General features: G+C 43.4%; 1 protein-coding gene across 6 annotated transcripts in view; it reads left to right on the top strand.

Annotated features, from left to right (window-relative positions):
• The window catches only part of foxp1b (forkhead box P1b), a 175,017-nt gene that overhangs the window by 105,264 nt on the left and 48,530 nt on the right, over positions 1 to 21,223 (top strand). For 5 of the 6 annotated variants that reach the window (XM_056272988.1, XM_056272991.1, XM_056272987.1 and 2 more), the window contains one exon: positions 8,318 to 8,464. The exons of the other annotated variant lie outside the window; for it this stretch is intronic. In XM_056272988.1, coding sequence (XP_056128963.1) covers positions 8,318 to 8,464 — 147 coding nt within the window. The remainder of the gene's footprint in view (positions 1 to 8,317; positions 8,465 to 21,223) is intronic. 6 annotated transcript variants of the gene reach the window in all.

The following is a 21,223-nucleotide window of genomic DNA, read 5'->3' as shown; positions in this document are numbered from 1 at the left end:
TGAAGTGGGTATAAAACGTTGATTTATTTATGTATTCTCCATGAATTATCTTGGAAATCTAAACAGGGTTGGAGTGTGTTGTTCCAAGGGCTCTGTAATGTGCAGGGTTTGAGCATGGGGGCCTGTTTTCCATGTGGAGTGGCTTTTTGGAAATGGCATTAATTACATGCTTACTAGAAAACCAGCCTTTCCCTGCTTTGCATTGCAGATAAACGTCCATACAACTGGGGGGGATGCACTAATATAAATAGATATGATCCAACCCTGCTTATCTGTGTACATGTTTATGCTAAGAAATCATATGCATTTCAATTAGAATGACAACTAATTTAAGCCAATTTCATCACTATGTTTGCACAGCCAATACTCTCATAACTCTGTCTGGAAATCAGCCGCTCCTCAGCTTCCAGAAATCCAGGGCCACCGTCTACAATAGCCTATGTAAATAATAAAATAAATCGTTTGGTCCAGGTAGCGTGGCGGTCTATTCCGTTGCCTACCAACACGGGGATCTCCGGTTCGAATCCCCGTGTAGGTCGGCGTTCCTACAGACACAATTGGCTGTGCCTGTGGGTGGGAAGCCAGATGTGGGTATGTGTCCTGGTTGCTGTACTAGCGCCTTCTCTGGTCAGTTGGGGTGTCTGTTTGGGGGGGGGAACTGGGGGGAATAGCGTGATCCTCCCACATGCTACGTCCCGCTGGTGAAACTCCTCACTGTCAGGTGAAAAGAAGCGGCTGGCGACTCCACATGTATCGGAGGAGGTATGCCCTCCCTGGATCGGCAGAGGGGGTGGAGCAGTGCCCGCGACGGCTCGAAAGAGTGGGGTAATTGGCCAAGTACCATTGGAGAGAAAAAGGGGGAAAAATCAAAAAATAAATAAACGGTTCAGCCTGTTTTCTCTGAATGTCTGTGGAGGTTAGGCATCTTGTGAAGGAGCCTAGTGAGAGAAGAGCCTAGGTTTTTGACTAGGTTGGTGCTACCAGAGGAGTAAATGACCTGATGTTTGAACAAAACGCTTCAGAAGCACCCAGGATTATAGATGTCAGGTGAGTTGAGGTGGGTGATTATTCAGAAAGTCAAGCTGATAACCTTGACATTTAGACCGTCAGCGGTGAGGCCCCACGGAGGCCAAAGAGAGGAGCCAGAGGGGCAAGTATCCGCTGAGCAGGACTACATTACCAGCTAACCTATTAGCCGTGTTGTTGCTGGCTCAGTCTGAGCTACACTCTGCTGCCTAATAAACCCTGGTAAACCCCTGCCATTAAGCAAACACATACTCGAGTTTAAACACAATCACACGCATGCACCCTCACACACACCCTCACACACCCTCACACACACACACACACACACACACACACACACACACACACACACACACACACGCACACGTGTGCATGTGCACACAAAGGAATAATCACAAATCTCTTTCTCGGGTCTCCACAGTTGCCGCAGGGATCGAGTTACACCTGCACACACATCTTCTAGCAATTAGGGTCAGCCTGCTCTGAAACCATTTCATTTTGACGTCTCCTTCCCAGCTGAGGCAAGAGGAGGGGGGACGTTGGTAGATATAAAGAGGTCTTCTCTGATGACAGGCCTGAACAAACAATGCCAGCCCTATTCTTTTTTCTTTTCTTTTTTTTTTGCAGTCACACTCCCAATGGAGAAACCCTCTGAGTGAAGTCAGTTCCCCTTTTTCCCCCGATCGCACTCACCCTCACACTCTCCCTGTTTGACCCCCTTTCCCCCCCACATTCTTCTGTTTGTCATTTCGAAAAGTGGGCATGAATGGTATGTCTCTCTGTCTCTCTGTGGTGCTCATAAACAATTGTTTGGATGTCTTTGCTGGGTTTGAGTTGTTTGTGCATGACAGTTGCTCTGGGTCAACATCGTTGCATAATAAAGAGAGTTAGTGAGAGAGAGAGTGGGAGAGGGAGAGAGACAAGGGAAGTATGGAGGGGGGGAGAGATATAGAGGGGGAGGGATGGAGAGAGGGAGAGAGGGAGAGAGAGAGAGAGAGAGAGAGAGAGAGAGAGAGAGAGAGAGAGAGAGAGAGAGAGGGAGCGATATATAGTGTGTGAGAAAGAGGGAGGGAGAGAGTGTGTGTGTGTGTGTGTGTGAGAGAGAGAGAGAGAGAGAGAGAGAGAGAGAGAGAGAGAGAGAGAGAGATAAATGTCTACAATGTGTCTAGTTTTGCTCATAGAAGGTGCAGTGGGGGGTTCAGCAGAGACCAGACTTGACTGTGTGGCAGTGCTCTGAGCTGGGATTTGTAAGGCACCCAGAGCTGACTTAAGCAGCAGGAAAGCCCAAAGCCTGTAAATAATCCACATGTGCAGACTACTCATAAAGACATCCAGTACTTAGCAATTCCCTTATCGCAACTAGATAGCCCAGGGACATAAGAGGCGCTCCTGCCTCTATTCACTAATATGGTGTGAAAGTTGATGCAGATAAGACGCCTGTTGTTTATTGAGGCGGTCCCGTTAACACAGGGGAAAGGGTGTGAACTTTGAGCAGATTTGAAATGAGTAAAAATAAAAGAGGATTGAAAATGACAAGGATAACAATTTGCATGGTCTTTGTGGCAGATAAGACCTTGTCAGATGCTGGAGGGTATTTTCTAATCAAAGGCACCTGGAGAGATCGCTCTGTATTTGGTTTATGTATTTTTAAAGTGTGTGTGTGTGTGTGTGTGTGTGTGTGTGTGTGTGTGTGTGTGTGTGTGTGTGTGTGTGTGTGTGTGTGTGTGTGCGCGCACATGCACACATATTGCTATACTTATGAGTTCCAACCCTTGATAGCCCACCTGTCTTGTGAGGACAAACTTGGTTTGTTAGGTCATTTGGGCCAGTCCTCACTCCTTCAAAGGGCTATTTTTTTTTTGGTGGATCCCCCCCCCTTTTTTTCTCCCTAATTTTACTTGGCCAATTACCCCACTCTTACGGGGCTGCAGACTATCACATGCCTCCTCTGATACATGTGGAGTCGCCAGCGGCTTCTTTTCACCTGACAGTGAGGAGTTTCGCCAGAGGGACATCACGTGGGAGGATCACACTATCCCCCCCAGTTCCTACTCCCCCCCTTAACAGGCGCACCGACCGACCAGAGGAGGTGCTAGTGCAGCGACCAGGACACACCCACATCCAGCTTCCCACCCTCAGACACGGCCAATTGTCTCTGTGGGAACGCCCGACCAAGCCGGAAGTAACACAGGGATTCAAACCGCCGTTCCTTGTGTCGGTAGGCAACGGAATAGATTGCCACGCCACCCAGGTGCCCCTCAAGGGGCTATTTTAGGGTTGGGAATTGGGTTTAAGGTTAAGGTTAAAGGTTAGGGTAAGGGTTAAGGTATGGCATGTATTTCTAATGGTTATTGTTAGGGTTAGGGCCGAGGGAATGAATGACGTCAATGAATGGTCCTCACAACTATAGAAGTATGAGCATAAATGTGTGTCTGTGCCTGTGAATATAAACTTGTGTTTCTTATCCTATATGGAAGCAATATATGGATTCCAAACCATTTTAGAATGAGATTATGACGGAGCTACTGTTTTCTCAAATGCTGAGAAATAACACGGAATAACCCACACAAATCCGTTTTGTGTACTCCAAAGAAATGTAAACGGTTACTTTATTGATTCCCATGGGGAGGAAATTAGCCCCCTGCATTTGACCCATACTACTGAGGAGCAGTGAGCAGCCACAGTGTGGCGCCCCGGGATCAACTCCATTTCAAAGGCCAGTGCCTTGGTCAAGAGTAATAGCAGGAGTACTAAAGTAACATGCATGTATTTTGGTTTCGGGGAAACTGGAACACACATGAACTGTGGGGGAACCCACAAACTCCACATAGAAAGGTCCAGTCGAGTTTGAACCCAGGACTTTCCTGCTGTTAGGCAACAGTGGTAACCACTAAGCCACTGTGCCGCCCATGCACACTGGGAGGCTTGCTTTATATCTTATTATTTATTTATTACTTATTTTCATTAGTCAGCAAGCCTCAATTATCATGTATTCGACTCTGTTTTATTAGGAAAAAAAAAGCATTGTTCCATTTCTGGATCTGGATCTTCAGTCATGTCTACAACTACGTAGGCTAGCCTCCGTCCCCAGGCTAACATAGTCATCTGGTCACATTATCTGACTTTGTACTGTTGTATCTAATCAATTCCACCTAATACATCTCTTGAGTTGCACTGTTGGCGCACTAATACAATATGCTGTTCTTCTTATCTCAGTTCTTTTAGATGCTCCCCGTCTGTCATGGGTTTGCAGATATATGAAAGTTTACTGGTCATGATGTCATAGTATCAGGTCTATTACACACAGGACCTTTGTGAGAGAGAGAAAGAGAGTGAGTGAGATAGATAGAGCAATATTGTGTGTTAAGAGAGGAAGGGGTCCTGTGTAAACATCACGGTGATGCCTCACCATAGGCATTTCAGCCCTGCATTACACCTCTTCCAAGCAGACTAGGTCTAGTGGTCTGGTACAGACGCAACTTTTAAAGCAGCATTCCCAAGCCTGCAGCTGGCCTCACAACTCGCGTTCCCAGCTTGAATGTCTCATGATCTTTAATAATGACAGTGCAATTCATTTTTGTGGTATCTTTGGCCTATAAAAGTCATATTGTGAAGTTCTAAGACCCAAAGTATTCAAAACAATGCAATATGTGATTGTTGGCTTGCAGCATTTTCCAGTCTTCATTCGGTTAATTTGCGTATGTCAAGCTAATTATGACTTAATTTGCACATGCATGCTAAGCAATGTAGTTATCGTCCTTAACAGTGATTACAAGAATACTTTAATGTAACTGTTTACATTCATACCGTGAGACTAAATAGATGGGTTCCTACAACAGCTTTAATATTCCTGTTTTCATGCATGAAAACATGTTTTAATGGCATGTAAGAATAAAAACATTCCTGTTTTTATTCTTGAATAGAATTTCATGTGGGTGTTGAGAAAAAAAATGTGTGTGCAACATCAATCGTTGCCCTGTAACTGTATATTGTATTCTAGTTTCCCCACAGTTTATCCAGTGCTGAGACTCGAGGCACAAGGCCTCTTTAATGTAAGTGAAGAAGGTAGCCATGAAAATTAACTTGTCAATAAACGTTGGGAAACTCAAGTGTGTGGCACAGCTTGGAAGAAGTGATGGATAAGGACAAGTTGGAATTTGGTATTCACATGTAGAAAAAAAAACCCTGCAATAATACACATAATACAACCTATATATCCCAGTACTTTAGACCTTTTGATTATCATATTGACACTGGATATGAATCTAAGTAAGAAAAATATTAAAGTGTCTTCATGACCCATGTATTAATGTCAGCGTTCTGACAATCAGGTTAAATTCAACATATTGTGTAGGTAGTATATACCATGTTTAACACTGCAGAGCAGTGTCGCTATTCATGTGATTGCATCATCCAATGACTGACTCAGCTTATCATTTTATTGCAATGGGGGAAGACTTCCCAGAAATGCATCTCTTGCTCCATGATATGGCTTTCTATCATGCCCTGTTGACTCAGCTCCTCTTGTTTCAACACCCTCAACTGTAAACCAAGATATACACCACGTATTCACACATTTTATTGTGTGTCTGTCATCAATTACATGGCAAAAGAAAGAGAACATTGTTTATTGAATGTGCTGTCATATACACCACACCTTGGGTGTAACTGAACGGTAATTTTTTTTTCTCTTTCCTGTTCCTCGGCTAACTTCAAAACCTCCAAAAATCAGTTTAAGCCATTCGACTTCAACTACTCATGAATTTCTCATTCCTGAGGTGAGAACAAAGATCAAACCTGACCATCAGTATCAGAGAACAGAGTTCCCATGTTGAGCTTATTCTAAAACTCGAGCCTCGATATTATAGAATGGAAGATTAATTAATTCCTAGAATATCCTAAGTTATTTGTCCAGTGGATTGACATTTCACATGCCATAAACTACAAGCAAAAGCAAAACCAACGTCCCCAAAATGAATTGGTGTCAGATGTCAAAAACCTAATCACAACGTAAATTGTTCAGTGAAAGTCAAGCCCTTGCAGACTTTTAAATCACCTTTCATTAAATGCTCTTTTCAGTGTCTGCTAGGACACTATTTTCACTCTTATCTTTCTGTTTAACAATTAAAATCCTTCAAAATGAGAATCAAAAAAGAGGCCAAACTCCTTTTGTTGTTAGCATGTTTTTGTAACTTCTTGTTCTGAAAAAAAAGAAAATGGGAATATGACAAGGGCCTTAGTGTAAAGTGTAATATTTCAGACATTTGCAAATTAATATAACTCATGTCTTCCATTTATTTTATTTATCATTTTTATATTTCAACCTCATAATAGGGCGGCACGGTAGCGCAGTGGTTAGTGCGGGCGCCTCACAGCAAAAAGGTCCTGGGTTCAAGCCCCAGGATAGTCCAACCTTGGGGGTTGTCCCAGGTCATCCTCTGTGTGGAGTTTGAATGTTCTGTCCATGTCTGTGTGGGTTTCCTCTGGGTGCTCCAATTTCTTCCCACAGTCCAAAGACATGTAGTTCAGGTGAATGAGCCATACTAAATTGTCTCTAGGTGTGAATGTGTTGGCCCTGTGATGGACTGGCGGCTTGTCCAGGGTGTCACCCTGCCTGCTGCCCAATGACTGCTGGGATAGGCTCCAGCATCCCCACAACCCTGAGCAGAATAAGCAGCTTGGATAATGGATGAATGCAACCTAATAGTAGCTGTACTATGAGGAATTTCCCTTTCCTAAATTTCCAAGCAGAAAAACAGGAAGGCATACAGAATGATGCACACGTCCATCACATCCTTCAGCCCTACATGTCAACTGAGAGAAAGACAAGAGAGCAAGGGAAAAAAAACAGAGTGTGCGTCCACCGCTGCTATATAAGTATAGGTGTTGTGAAACACCAAGTGTGTGGCCTTTTTATAGGCTTCATGATATCATTCCACAAGCTGTCTTTAGGAGGGTCGATACACACACACACACACACACACACACACACACACACACACACACACACACACACACACACACTTTATACAGTGTAGAACACCCCCCCCACACACACACACACAACCACCACCCCACAGCTGCTTTCTCCAGCAGGCCTCGCTCACCTTTTTGTCTGCATGTACTATTATCTGGCTTCGCAGCCACACTGACCAACCCCCCCCCCCTTCGCCCCCAGACACACACTTCTTATTTCATCACCCGCCGTGCCCTCTTCCTTCACATATCTCACTTTAATGAAATATTCTACACGTTTCACTCAACTTTCCACATGCTTCCTCTGACGTTTTCCTTTTTTGTCCTTTTTTCTCCTCTTCTCTCTCTCTCTCTCTCTCTCTCTCTCTCTCGCTCCCTCCCTTTTGCTCGCTATCTTCACGTTGAAGCATTCCACCTTTTTTAATTTTGTATCCGGCAATCTCGGAACTTATCAAATAATTGACTGGAGAACTTCTAACTTGTCTCTCTGTGAGATGGGTTTGGCTGTGCCCCCGACTGTTTGTTTAATTGTGGGAGTAATCGTCTGAGGAACATGGAAAGAATGAGTCCAGTTATTTACCCAGATGGCTTACTGGTGGAGGTGTAAGGCTGGCCAGCTCACTGTGGGAACACAACGCTTGCTTTTCTTGGTATTGCTGGCCGTTTTCATGACCACTATTTTTTCCCCCCAAGCTCTCTGCAGCTTTGTTTGCTCTGGATGGCATGTTTGATTATTTATCGTAAGGGAAAAGGGAGTAGCTAGAGCAATAAACATGTGACTGCACTGTATTTTGTTTTCCACTGAGAAGGCCATGTCCTTTAACAGATATTTGAAGCAGCCATAAAGCCCTTTATTTGCTTTCTGGAGGGGGGTTTGACAGAGCTAAAGGAGGATCAAAAAGCAGTGATCAGTGTCTTTGACGGTTTTTGTTCGCTGTTAAGTGCAACTTATCAGCAGATAAATATTTTCTCTGGCTCGTCGCTGTCGTATTTTCTTCTTTTTTATTTTATTTTTTTGCCTCCTTTCTTACTCTTGAGTTTGTTTTGTCATTTGATCATTATTTCCTCTGTGCTTGTGGAGGAATTTATGCAAATTTGTTTGAAGGAAAATGGGTATGAAAAGAAGGTCTGTCTTAGCGTGTTTGTTATCTATCAGGAGGCCGATAGTACGCTGTCATAGGGACTTCCATCTGCTGTGGTAATAACTACCCAAGTGCTCCCAAGAGACATTTAAATGATCTATTTCTTTTTTTTTCCTCTTTTTTTATTTTGGCATGATTTTTTTTCATCTTATTGCTTTTATTCACTCCATCAGGCTCTCCAAGTTGCACGGCAGATCCTCCTCCAGCAGCAGCAGCAGCAGCAGCAGCAGCAGCAGCCGCCGCCACAGTCACAACTGCAGCCTCAACAAAACACCGGTCACAAATCTCCCAAAGCCAATGACAAACAGCAAAACCTTCAGGTACCAAATGTTGTCATACCCAGACAGACAGCACTCTTGACGTTCACTCTCGCTGACGCAGTGATCTTTACTCTGTAGTTGCGCAAAATCCAAAACACCCGTGTAAACTCGAGTGATATTCTGTCTAGAACACAATGTGCAAAAAAACAGAACAGGCTAAGATCACAAACAGGAAATTAACAGTGGCAGTGCAACAATTGCAGAGTGTGTCTGCTCATGCAGTATGTGTGAATCCCCAATGCAGGCACGCACAGACACTCACATGCACTCACATGCACACATACACACACATGCATGTGCACGTGCACACACATCTATCATACACAAATACACACAGAATGAAACAGCTTGACAATGATAATTCTACATAGTGCATCAGAAGCAGTATCTATGTATAACAGAGCACTGTGATGAATTATAGAAACCAGACTCTTGGAAATAAGATTCTTAGAAGAAAAGCATGTATGACGCCAATATATATCACATCGACTCATCCAGTAGCCACAATATATCCAAAGCAGTAACACATATTTGTGTGTGTATATACACATACATACACAGACACAGACACAGACACACACACACACACACACACACATACACACACACACACTAGAGAGAGAGAGAGGAGGAGAAAAGAGAAAGCTGGGACTGAGGGAGAATGAGAGTGCATTACTCATCTATCAGAGATATGAGACCACAGTCTTCCTTTCTGTGTTTCATTGCAGCCCTCCCTACCTGTAGTGGAAGCTAAAGGGGGTAGCAGTCCATACCACTTGCAGCAGGAGGAGCTATGGGGCAGTCCGGGATGGGCCGGGTGTTACTGCCAGGATGGGGTGGGTGATTACAGGTGGAAAGGTTGTGGGGCTTAGTAATGTGAGAACAGCATGTGGAGGAGAAGGGCAGGGCTGTAAGTAGGGAGGTTAAGGGCAATTTTTTTTTGGTCACCTTCGTGATGCAAGAAAAAGCAGGGATGATTTTTTTTTCATAATTTTCTGGTTATGATTTGGTGCAGCTCTGCATATCTGGTGCAATATTTACGTTAATATCAGATGAGTGATCTGAGGTGCCTTGGAGATGCATATCTTTGTTTAAACAAGAAGAGGTTGTTTGTTTCAGTGTGAAATTGCGAACGACTTCAGGGCATATTTGGTAATTAATACGGGGGGCCCTGTTCTCTATGTGTGTGTGTATATATAATATTTAATACCCCCACTATCCCATTGGGGGCCCTTTTTAATGAGCTATTGTAACAGCTAGGTCTAATGTCAGGTAGTGAAAGAGCCCCTTTGTTGTGCAGATATCTTCAGGATAGCTCCAGAGAATGAAATATGACTGTGATGACCTTTCGGTTGTGTGCATATTTGTCTGGATTCAAGTAAGTTGAAAGGATCAAACTAACCAGTTTCCCCAGCATGGCAGAGCATGGCAGGGAATTGTGCATCAGAGGTCAACAGAGGGGACCACAACGGCAGATTCCAGCATATACAGCCAGTTGTTGGTACATAGTGGAGTACTAGACCATCTCCTGCAGACAAAGACAAAATTAAAATTCAAATTTATTAATGTATACAGAAAGCTTGGCCAAGCTGTCACTCAGCTATTTAAAATAGTCAGGGCCCTCTCCCCCACTCCCCCCCACTTTTTTTTTTTACCCAATTCTTAGGAAGAGAGCACAGGGTTGCTATTGTGTCTAACTAATATGATAAGTTGCCCACTCTCTAATGTTGTGTGTGTTTGCTGGGTTGAAGTTGCCATTATGAGAAAGCCACAGGTTCACACAAGTGTTTGTGTGTATCTGGCAATGACATATTCTACTAATTAAAACACATCCAGATCACAAACATATGTACACTCTCTCTCTCTCCCCCTCTCTCTCTCTCTCCCCCTCTCTCTCTCTCTCTCTCTCTCTCTCAGGGATGGTAATTTGTGTTCTGGTGTTTACAGTTTCTCTGATATCCTCATTTGAGAACAAACCCGTGCTTAGATAGGGAGCTTTAGAAGAGCCTCTTTCACACAGAACATTCTCTGTCCCCCATCACACAGCCCGGATAATGATTCTCTGTTGAGTTGGACCGGGTCATCAAAAGACATGATCCAACAATTATGAGGCTGTGTAGTAAGCTGACACCCCATAAAAGCACCTGATCTGTGGAGCCATCCATGAACGACGCTCCATTCATCTCAGCGGTCTCCCCATTAGGCACAAGGAGATGTGCAGAGAGACCTTCTGCTCATTTGGAGATGCGACTCACTGTCCAATTCATTCTTACTCGAGTCAAAAATAATGAAGCACGGTATATAAGGAACTTCAGAAAAAAAATGACCAGCATAGAGGAGGGAAGAAAAAAAATTATTCAAGCAAGCTTTAAGATCCATGATGGACATTAAAGCTGCATAAGGGAATTTCCGCCCATTGGCAGTAGACGAAGTGGCATGCGCTTTTGGTTGACTGTGATTCCCCAAATTCTGTTTCATGTCACTTGAATGATGTAAGAAAACAATGTGTATAACGAACAAAATCAAAGTGTTCGATTTAAAAAGTGTAAATATAACATACACATTAGATAAATGCTTGTCTATAGATACATACGTACATTTGGTCACTACCTGTGCGCTTGTAAAGATTTCGAGGAAAAGCCCAGCACATGCTCAGCAATTGACAAATAGGAAAATTAGAATCGACAAATAGGAAAATTCATGTAACAATGTTTTTTGTTTTTTTTTCGTTGGGGCTTGGGAGGATATTTTGAAAACTAATAGCAATTAAAAGGTAATATTTTACCATAAAAACATTCCCTCATGCAGCTTTTAAATGTCTTTTTGGTTCAACATCACACACACATGCATGCACACACACACATACATACACATGCACACATGCATGCTTGCACACATGCATGCACACACACCTTACAGTGAAAGTTGCTGAATAAAGGTCCCTCTGCTATATATTTGGGGAACAGAGGCATTTAATCTGACGAGATAGACCGACATCTGTGGCACAGGCTGGAGAGCAGCTAAATACACTTGAATGGTCAAAAAGCCAGTCAACTACATTGATAGAATGACATGTGTAATTAAAAAGTCCATGGCATTTTACCTTTTGCATTCCCACACCTACAGTGGCATTGCAGAGAGCCAGCGACTCCCACCCCGCTAATTACCATTATCAGTGAAATGGTAGGGTTTGACTCATTAGTTCCATGTGCATTTAATTAGAGGCAGGCTGAAATTGGATTTAACTTATTACTTTTTCATGGATCACTTTCTTGTCATCACTTCAAATTGGATTGCAGCCCCAGGTAACTAATTATGCCAGCCGCAGGATCAGGAGTGGAGAAATAGGTAATTAGGAACAACACTGTCGGACCCTCGCTGATAGTCCACCAGCACTGTGGAGGGGGCGGGGGGTGCTCTTTTGTGGCTTTGCTTACGAGCCTGGCTGGTTCACTACACTGCACTGCGAGGGATGCTAGGTAGGCACACACCTCCTACAGGGGATTATGTTGCGTGCAGCTGGGCAGAAGATGTTGTGTCAACATGGTGTCTTTGCAATCAGTGTACTGCCCAGATTAGGTTTGTTTCTGGTCTAGGTTCATGACTGTGACCATTATTCATGTCACTGGTACACTATGAGCTTGGGTTGGTGGCCAGATAGAAGACTGTGTTGGGCCCTGCTTTTCCGACTTGGACTGCAGCAGTTCTGTGCATCAATTTTTGAGACAGTTTGGTAATCTAATTGGAGAAAAGGAGCATGGAAACGACAAGAACAGAAGATATTCATCAGAGTTTTCTGGTCCTTAACTAGTCCACCTCCATTTGAGCCTGTAGTCTGAGGTTAAGGTAGATTTCACTCGTGAACCAGAACAGAGAGGATTTATTTTTTTTAATTCCCCCCCCTTTTTTCTCCCCAATTGTACCCGACCAATTATCCCACTCTTCCAAGCTGTCCCGGTTGCTGCTCCACCCCCTCTGCCGATCCGGGGAGGGCTGCAGACTACCACATGTCTCCTCCGATACATGTGGAGTCTCCAGCTGCTTCTTTTCACCTGACAGTGAGGAGTTTCGCCAGGGGGACGTAGCAAGTGGGAGGATCACACTATTCCCCCCCAGTACTCCCTCCCACTCAAACAGGAGAAGCCAGAGGTAACACGGGGATTCGAACCGGCAATCCCCGTTGTTGGTAGACAACAGAATAGACCACTATGCTACCCAGATGCCCAGAACAGAGAGGATTTCAACTGAGTTAAGAGAATTGTAAGGAAATCCTCCCATTTTGTTCTCAGGCCCACATTCGTGAAGAAAAACAAAAATAGAAGTTGTCTTCTTAAGTAAGGTCTCATTGCATTTGCTACTTGTCAAGATAATGTTTTGCCCTCCTTTTTGTGTTTCGACCATTTGTTCGATAGGTCACCTTTAAAGCATGCTACAATAAACGTTGCAAAGTAGACTTTGCTGCAGATGCATTCCTGATAATGTGTTTCACAAAGCCTGCAAATACATTTCTTCTTTCCCCTCTTTCTCTCTCTGTTTCTTTTTGCTTTCACACCATAGCATGGAGTCTCACGAAGAGCATCTCCAGGTCATAAGATAATGTCTTTTCAGTTTATATGATGAAAGCGTTTTAAGTTCTAGCAGAGCCCCCTCAACCCCACTCCCCTACCCCTTTCCATGTTTGCTGTTCATATCCTTCGTGCTTTGTCTGTTTGGGGGGAGCGTGATGTGACAGAACCCAGGGGCAAGTCTGTCTGACTGAACAGGGAGAAGCCGCCAGCTCTCTCTCTCTCTCTCGCTCTCTCTCTCTCTCTCCCTCCCCCCCTTTCCTACTGGTTTTTGCAGTAGACCCATGGCATTGTCCTGACACATGTACACCACAGCACCCCAATCTGTAAGCCATTAGAGCACTAGGCCGAGTCCTGTCAGCTGGAGCTCAGCCAGTGCTGCAAGGCAATACGAGGTGGCATTCTGAGGTGCAACTACAGGCCGGTCTGCCAGGGGTCCAAAGTGGCAGTGGTAGCCCACTGGCGAAGTGAGAATGGTGCTCAATCTAATATCTACCCAAACAGGACCTTTAACAAAAGTATTTTTTTTCCTAATTTAACTTTTCTTTTTTTTTTTTACCCTGTTTAGTCTTGCAAAGAGATAAAAAAAGAAGAGTACAAGCAGCACATAAAAACAGCTAACGCATTTCATGTGAATGAGTAGATCATATTTTATTTATTTATTTATTTATTTACCCCCCCCCTTTTCTCCCCAATTGTATCTGGCCAATTACCCCCACTCTTTCAAGCTGTCCCGGTCGCTGCTCCACCCCTTCTGCCGATCCAGGGAGGGCTGCAGACTACCACATCCTCAAATACATGTGGAGTCACCAGCCACTTCTTTTCACCTGACAGTGAGGAGTTTTGCCAGGGGGATGTAGCACGTGGGAGGATCACACTCTTCGCCCCCCCCCCCGAACAGGTGCCCCGACCCACCAGAGGAGGCGCTAGTCCAGCGACCAGGACACATACCCACATCTGGCTTCCCACCCGTAGACACGACCAGTTGTGTCTGTAGAGACACCCGACCAAGCCAGAGGCAACACGAGGATTCGAACCGCCGATTTTTGTATTGGTAGGCCACCTGGACATCAATAGGTTATATTTTAAACCTGCACGAAAATTGAAGTGCTGATATTTTCCAACGTCACTAATTATTTTAAGTTTCATGCAATTTGCACTGTTTCCTTCCACTGAAAAGAATATAGCTGTAAAAGATAGAATTCAGTTATGTAATTTTTTTTTCCTATTTTGAAAAAAAAAATCATCCTACTTCATCTTATATCTCAGCCGATCAGTTTTTCCTGTTACTCATGATGTCACCAGACACACTCATTTACAAACAGCCTATCAGAGGAAATCATCAAATTACGAAACACCACCCACCCTTACCGCCAACCCTTACATTTACTTGTCACTCAAATGTCAGCTCATGAATATTAATGAGGACCAGACCGCTCTCCCACAGTTCTTGAGATAAGTGAGAACAGTTATAAAGATAAATACAAAAACCACAGTATTAGTCATTTAGAAATTTAAAAAAATTTGCTGATTTTTTTTTTTCCCCGAGGATTTTAAGATTTGATAAGTAAAATCTGATTACTGATTCTGGTCCAACTTTAACGATGTAAGGGGGAGCAAGTGAAAGGGAGAGAGAGAGAGAGCGATACACTGAAGAGCGAAAGACAGATTAATGTGATCAGTAAGCTGCAAAACAACAAGTAAACCAAGCCATTATTAATTTTCACTGGGGGAAAAAAATCAGCTTTAAACTTGAAGTTTGAAATCTCTGCCGAGGTTATTCCGCTCAGAGGTGGCATTGAAGGCGGATGCAGCCACTGAGCAGAAACCAAACAGGCTGCACAAAATAACCACACCAGCCTTGGCTTTTATACTTCCACATTTTCCACATCAGGTCAATGGTGAAGTTCATCCCTAGTTTCCAGAATGTTTTATTTTTTTTAAATACACACACACACACACACACACACACACACACACACACACACACACACACACACACACATCGCATCTTGAAATTGGAAGTTTCTTTCCCTCTATCACGCCTCCGACATTTCAGAATGTTTTATTGTTGAAACGTAGAGGAAGTGTATTTCAGATGAGCCCCTCTGTCAAACTACATGGAGAATCTGGCCCTCAAATCCCTTAATTCATTGGGGTGGGGGGGGGTGTATGCACAGTCCTCAGAAGGACTTCATCTCTTTATGTTTATAAAAGGTCTCAAGGTAATGCTGTAATGAATTCCCATTTTGATGTCTGCGTTTCTCCGAGGTGATATAATCTGTCAAGAATGATAAACATAATGGCAAGTCCCGCGTCCATGCGGAACCCCGGGATTAGGACGTCTCCTCCGCGGCTTGTTTTCCTTGTCATATTGTAAAAAAGTATTATGTGTACTGTATAGATTAGAACCAGGTTTGGGATAATCCTGTCAGAATGAAGTCATCCCTCCTCTCCTTCCATGCAGCCCAGGCAGGCATTTGGGGGGCTGTGAGGCTCCAGTATGTTTGGAGCTCTTTCTCAGCCATGATGACGACTGTCAGACTGACTTCAGTCACAGTGCTGCGAGCCACTCTGCCATTTTCAAGACCCTCTTCTCATTTTAGCCCTGATATTTCCCTTAAAGCCCCAGATCCTAGACACACACACACACACACACACACACACACACACACACACACACACAGAGACACACACACACTATCCCAAACATTGTATCTTTTGATTCATACTCTTGTGCTTTATCTTGATGTCAGCCGTGTGTTGTTTGGAGTGATTCACATGCCCTTTGGGCAGGGGTGAAGGGGTGGATAGCCGTACTCTCAGCCATAGCATTAATAAGCACAAGAACGGCTACGCATGGTACATTTGGCTGAAGCTGAGCAAGGTGAATCAGCTCACAATGTGATGTTTCTTTCTCTAACAAGTTATGACTGCATTCCCCAGGAATTAGTCATATTGTCCTCTTTTCTTTTTTTAAAAAAAAATTTCCCCCCTTTTTTCTCCGCAATTGTACTTGGCCAATTACCCTGTTTTCTGAGCTGCCCTGGTCGCTGCTCCACCCCTTCTGCTGATCTGGGGAGGGCTGCAGACTACCACCTCCGATCCATGTGGAGTCGCCATCCGCTTCTTTTCGCCTGACAGTGAGGAGTTTCACCAGGGAGACATAGCACGTGGAAGGCTCACGCTATTCCCCTCAGTTCCCCCTCCCCCCCAAACAGGTGCCCCGACCGACCACAGGAGGCGCTAGTGCAGTGACCAGGACACATACTCACATCTGGCTTCCCACCCACAGACACAACCATTTGTGTCTGTAGGGTCGCCCGACCAAGCCGGAGGTAACACGGGAATTTGAACCAGCGATCCCTGTGTTGGTAGGCAACGGAATAGACTGCCATGCCACCCGGATGCCCCCGTCATTTTGTCCACTTTCGACAACATGGTTGTTTCCTTTTTCCAACCACAACAAGGCATTTTCACCTTGCTTTGCTGCAAAGTAACAGGCTCAAGAAAATTATGTCTATCAGACTGTGTGAAAGCCATCAAGAAATAAAAGTGCCTTGAGTAAAATGAAGACATAATTAAGAGACCCATATTTTTTTGGACGTTGTGCAATTTTGCCCTCATTAGATTAGAATGCATTTAGATGGAATTAAATGACATTGCATGACATTCGAAATTAAATACACTGTGAAAGTGAATCATAGAAGCTGCAACCTAAATGAAAATAGTAGAACTAAGTTTATCGGGGGAAAAAAAACTCACAACAATACATAGAAGGCAAGCACAGTAGTACAACCAGCACAGTAACTTGGGACACATTCTAAGGAAAACACCATTAGAGTATATGACATTGCAACATATGAACTTGGTATGAAAATGCAACAGCAGAAGCTGAAAACATCATGATGGTATTTAACATGTCAACCAAAACATGTCAAAACAAGTAAAGTTCCTGGATGAGGATTTATTTGAAAACATGAATGCAAACAGCATCATTTACACCAAAAAAAGATTGCAGAAATTCTTGCAGAGAAAGAAAAATATGGGATATATGCAAAATAACATTGACAGTAGTACAGTATATTGTAAACATAAACATAAAACTATAAATAAATGCAAATTATGTGACTCCAATTATGTGATAATGCATTGTCTGAAAATATCTAAAATTATGAAAAATGACCCAAATATGGATAAAGATTACAATGGTATGACCTTACAGAATATGTATGTAATATAGCCACACAACCAACAACATGACATGAGCACATGTTGACTGAAACATGAATTTAAACCATAACTAGTCTGATTTTTGTATCAATATATGGTAAAATAACGTGTGTACAGTAATTAACTTCCCTCATTTGTGCAATGACAGATAAAAACCAAGGTTTATGCATGTAGTTTTGACTGTCTATAGACCGCTTAAGAACATCAGAAACTTACAATGTGAAATTTTCTCTGCTGTTTTCTCATTTGACATTTTGGTTGGCTTAAGAAACAAAACAGGGGGTGTCCAGGTACTGTAGCAGTCTATTCTCTTGCCTACCAACACGGGGATCACCGGTTCAATCCCCATGTTACGGGGATTGGTCGGGCGTCCCTACAGACACAATTGGCCGTGTCTGTGGGTGGGAAGACAGAAGTGGGTATGTCTCCTGATTGCCGCACTAGCGCCTCCTCTGGTTGGTTGGGGCATCTGTCCGGGGGGAGGGGGAACTGGGCAGCATAGCGTGATCCTCCCATGCAATATGTCCCCCTGGTGAAACTCCTCACTGTCAGGTGAAAAGAAGCGGCTGGCAACTCCACATGTATCGAAGGAGACATGTGGTAGCCTGCAGCTCTCTCCGGATCGACAGAGGGGGTGGAACAGCGAATGGGACAGCTCGGAAGAGTGGGGTAATTGGCTGGTTACTATTGGGGAGAAAAAGGGGGAACATTTTAGATAAATTTAAAAAAAATGAAACAGGGCAATTAATCACATGTCAGGAAAAAAAAGGCATCTTGCAGTATTAAGACACACCTTGTCAAAGATTTGTCTTTTTTTCCGGACCTACAGTTGGGGACGTCACTGGGTAGAACAAGACATATATTCATCAATCAAGTCTGGATTCGGTAAACAGTTTGTCATAATGGCTACTTCGGCTTACCTATTGTCTCACCTCAGGACTCTTCCTTCAAATGGTGTGCTCACTGCCATATAGTATGTAGATAGATAGATGAATGATGATGGATAGATAGGGCAATTATGGGGTGGCCCAGTGGCCCAGTGGTTAGCACTGTTACCTCACAGCAAGAAGGTCTTGGGTTTGAACCCAGGGCCGTCCTAGGTCCTTTCTGTGTGGAGTTTGCATGTTCTCCCCATGTCTGTGTGGGTTTCCTCCGGGTGCTCCAGTTTCCTCCCACCATCAAAAAGACATGCATGTTAGGGTTAATACTCCTGCCTGTGTCCCTGAGCAAGGCAGTGGAAAGAAGAACCGGAGTTGGTCCCCGGGTGCTGCAGCTGCCTACTGCTCCTGTACAATAGGATGAGTTAAATGCAGAGAACAAATTCACTGGAACAGAAAAAACTGTACAATGACAAAAATGAAAAATAAAGTGGCTTTAGATAGGTGGATGGAATTAAATTTTAATTTGCCATTGCTGAATTGGAGGCGCTTATGTCTCTACAATAGCAGATTTACAACCTGTACAATATCGTTCAAAGTCGTCTTTTAGCTTAACAAAATGCTGAAGAAAGTGTCTACCACAATAGAGTTGATTTAGATCGAAGATAAATCAGTCAACAAACAAGAGGCAAAAATTCCCCCACCTCCTGAAATTGATGTTGCTCAAACCCAAGTGTTCTTGTTTTGACTAAGTGAAAAACCACAGTCGACAGAACACAGAAACACAAACCCCATATACACTAGCTGGCATATCACCTCAGGAAATATTTTGCAAATACAGACTTTACATGTGCTGACTAAACAATGTGCTCTCGAGTGCTAAAATTATAAGTAAATAACTAAACCCATGCATAATAGACCAGAAGGAACACTTAGAATCAGATGTGACTCATTATAACTCCAGTTGGCTTTCAGCGATAGCCTCGCTCATTGAAAACATTAGTTATTTTGTGCTTCCAGTGAATATGGATGATTAACAGATGTTAACAGTCATGATTCACAGCATTGTTATCACAGTAATAATAATACGCTTTCTTTGAATATGATTTTATTCAGCGGCGCTAGAGCGACCCTTGCAGATGGTGAAAGGATTATCGATACGTCAGTAAGTTTATGTAAAAATTTGGCAGAATGAAATATAACACAAACAAATGCAACATGAACACATTCAACAAATCCAAGTTGAAGTGAGAAATTGAAATCCTCTTAATAAGTGTTTTGTGGGGAAATCATTAGATCGTGCTGGTTATCAAGCTGCAGCATTAGGGGCCATTCAGATAGGAGAGCTTGACTGAAATGGGGCAGGAGGGCCCGGCCCCGACCCAGGACCTGCTCACTGTTTGCTGTTCAGTGCATAAAAAATATTTTCCTCCCGCTGCTCTGGTGAGTTAGAAACTACACACTATCCTCTTCTTGATGCACACGGTGCATTTAAAGGGTTTGCCGAACTACTTCTAACACAAATCAAAATCAGATCTTCCTATTAACTGGGTAATTGGACAGTAATGTGACATTAGCATGATAGTATTGATAACAGTCTTCAATACGATGCATGACAAGTAATTAGACAGACATTAAGATGAATTCATATAAGTAAATGTGAAAGAGGAGTATTGATGGATGACAGACAGGTACCTACAATACATACATAGAAATACACTGTAGGTATGAAAGATGCATGGAAAACACGGGGCTCCCCTGTAGCTGATTGGTTACAGCGCAACACGGGCATGGTCACGTGGCCACAAAGGTCGCCAGTTCGAATCCAGCCGGCGATGTTTGTTGCGTGGCATACCCCTCTCTCTTAACCATTTCCTGTCTGCCTCTTCACTCTCGCTGTCTAATAGAGGTTAAAAAAAATGCCCCCAAAAAAAATAATAAATAAAGTGTACTTTGATAACAGAACTGGATACATTAGATCTCACAGTTTATTTATCTCTATGCAAGACTGCGATCTCTCTAAGACTGATATTTTATCGTCAGATTGTTTTCCAAGATATATATATTTCTTCCACGTAATTGTAAAAAGCAGATGCTATCTGTGTTGGCTCTGCACCTGCCCATCCAACGCCCTCTGTCAGTAAACAGTGTGATCTACTTTGCATACACAGGAACTTGAATTTATTTGTTTGTTCGTGATAAAGGTCGAGGTCACCAGTTCCTTTCAAGCAAAACCTACAGGTAACATCTTCCTTATTCTTTACCTTTACCTCTCTTTGTACACCTGTAGCAAGAGAAGTGAGATGTAGGTTCACAAAAGCATCACAGCTCTCTCACTGTAGCCTGCGTAATTGTTTGGGAACACTTTGTAATTCAGGCTTTATCTTTTAGCCGGAGTTAAGCAGAATAGAGCCCGGGCCAGGCCAGACATTAACTCGCACTTTCAGCCTGACTCAAGCAGGAAACGTGAGTATTTTATAATGTCAACTACTGTGTCATGAGAAGAATTCTTCAGCGTTTTCTGTAAACTATTACGCATGGCGATGGTTCGAGGCTCAGAGTTATCGATGTGTCTCTTTACCGGGTGGGGGGGGGATCTATTGAGCTTGTGTATCACATCGACACATATGTGTAATTATTGTACAATGCGCAGACAGAGGCAATGGATTAGAGAGACAGTGTGTGAGAGGGGAGGCTTGAACTGTGTGTCTGCTAAATTTATCATGAGGCCTTTGGGAACGTTGAAATGAGAACAGTGGCCTATTACTGCTAAGAAGGTGTTTTATTGAGAATACGCCGACATGTCACCCAGGGGAGAGTGCTGGGGGAGAGGGAGTATGGCCACATCCTAGACCACTGTGTATGTGTGTGTGTGTGTGTGTGTGTGTGTGCACATGTGAGCATGTGTGCATGTGTGTGTGTATGTGTGCATGTAGATGCCTTGTATGTCACTGTCGTTGTGTTACAGCTATCTCAGTGTGTCATACTGAGAATAAAAAACATTTTCTTCCACTTAATTATTCTCTACGATATGTATTGGAATTGTCACTTTTGACACTTGAGGTGTCCCAGTCAATAATTTA

The sequence above is a fragment of the Lampris incognitus genome, chromosome 2, assembly GCF_029633865.1.
Source record: "Lampris incognitus isolate fLamInc1 chromosome 2, fLamInc1.hap2, whole genome shotgun sequence".
Classification (NCBI taxonomy): Eukaryota; Metazoa; Chordata; class Actinopteri; order Lampriformes; family Lampridae; genus Lampris; species Lampris incognitus.
This window is presented reverse-complemented; position numbering and strand designations above follow the sequence as displayed.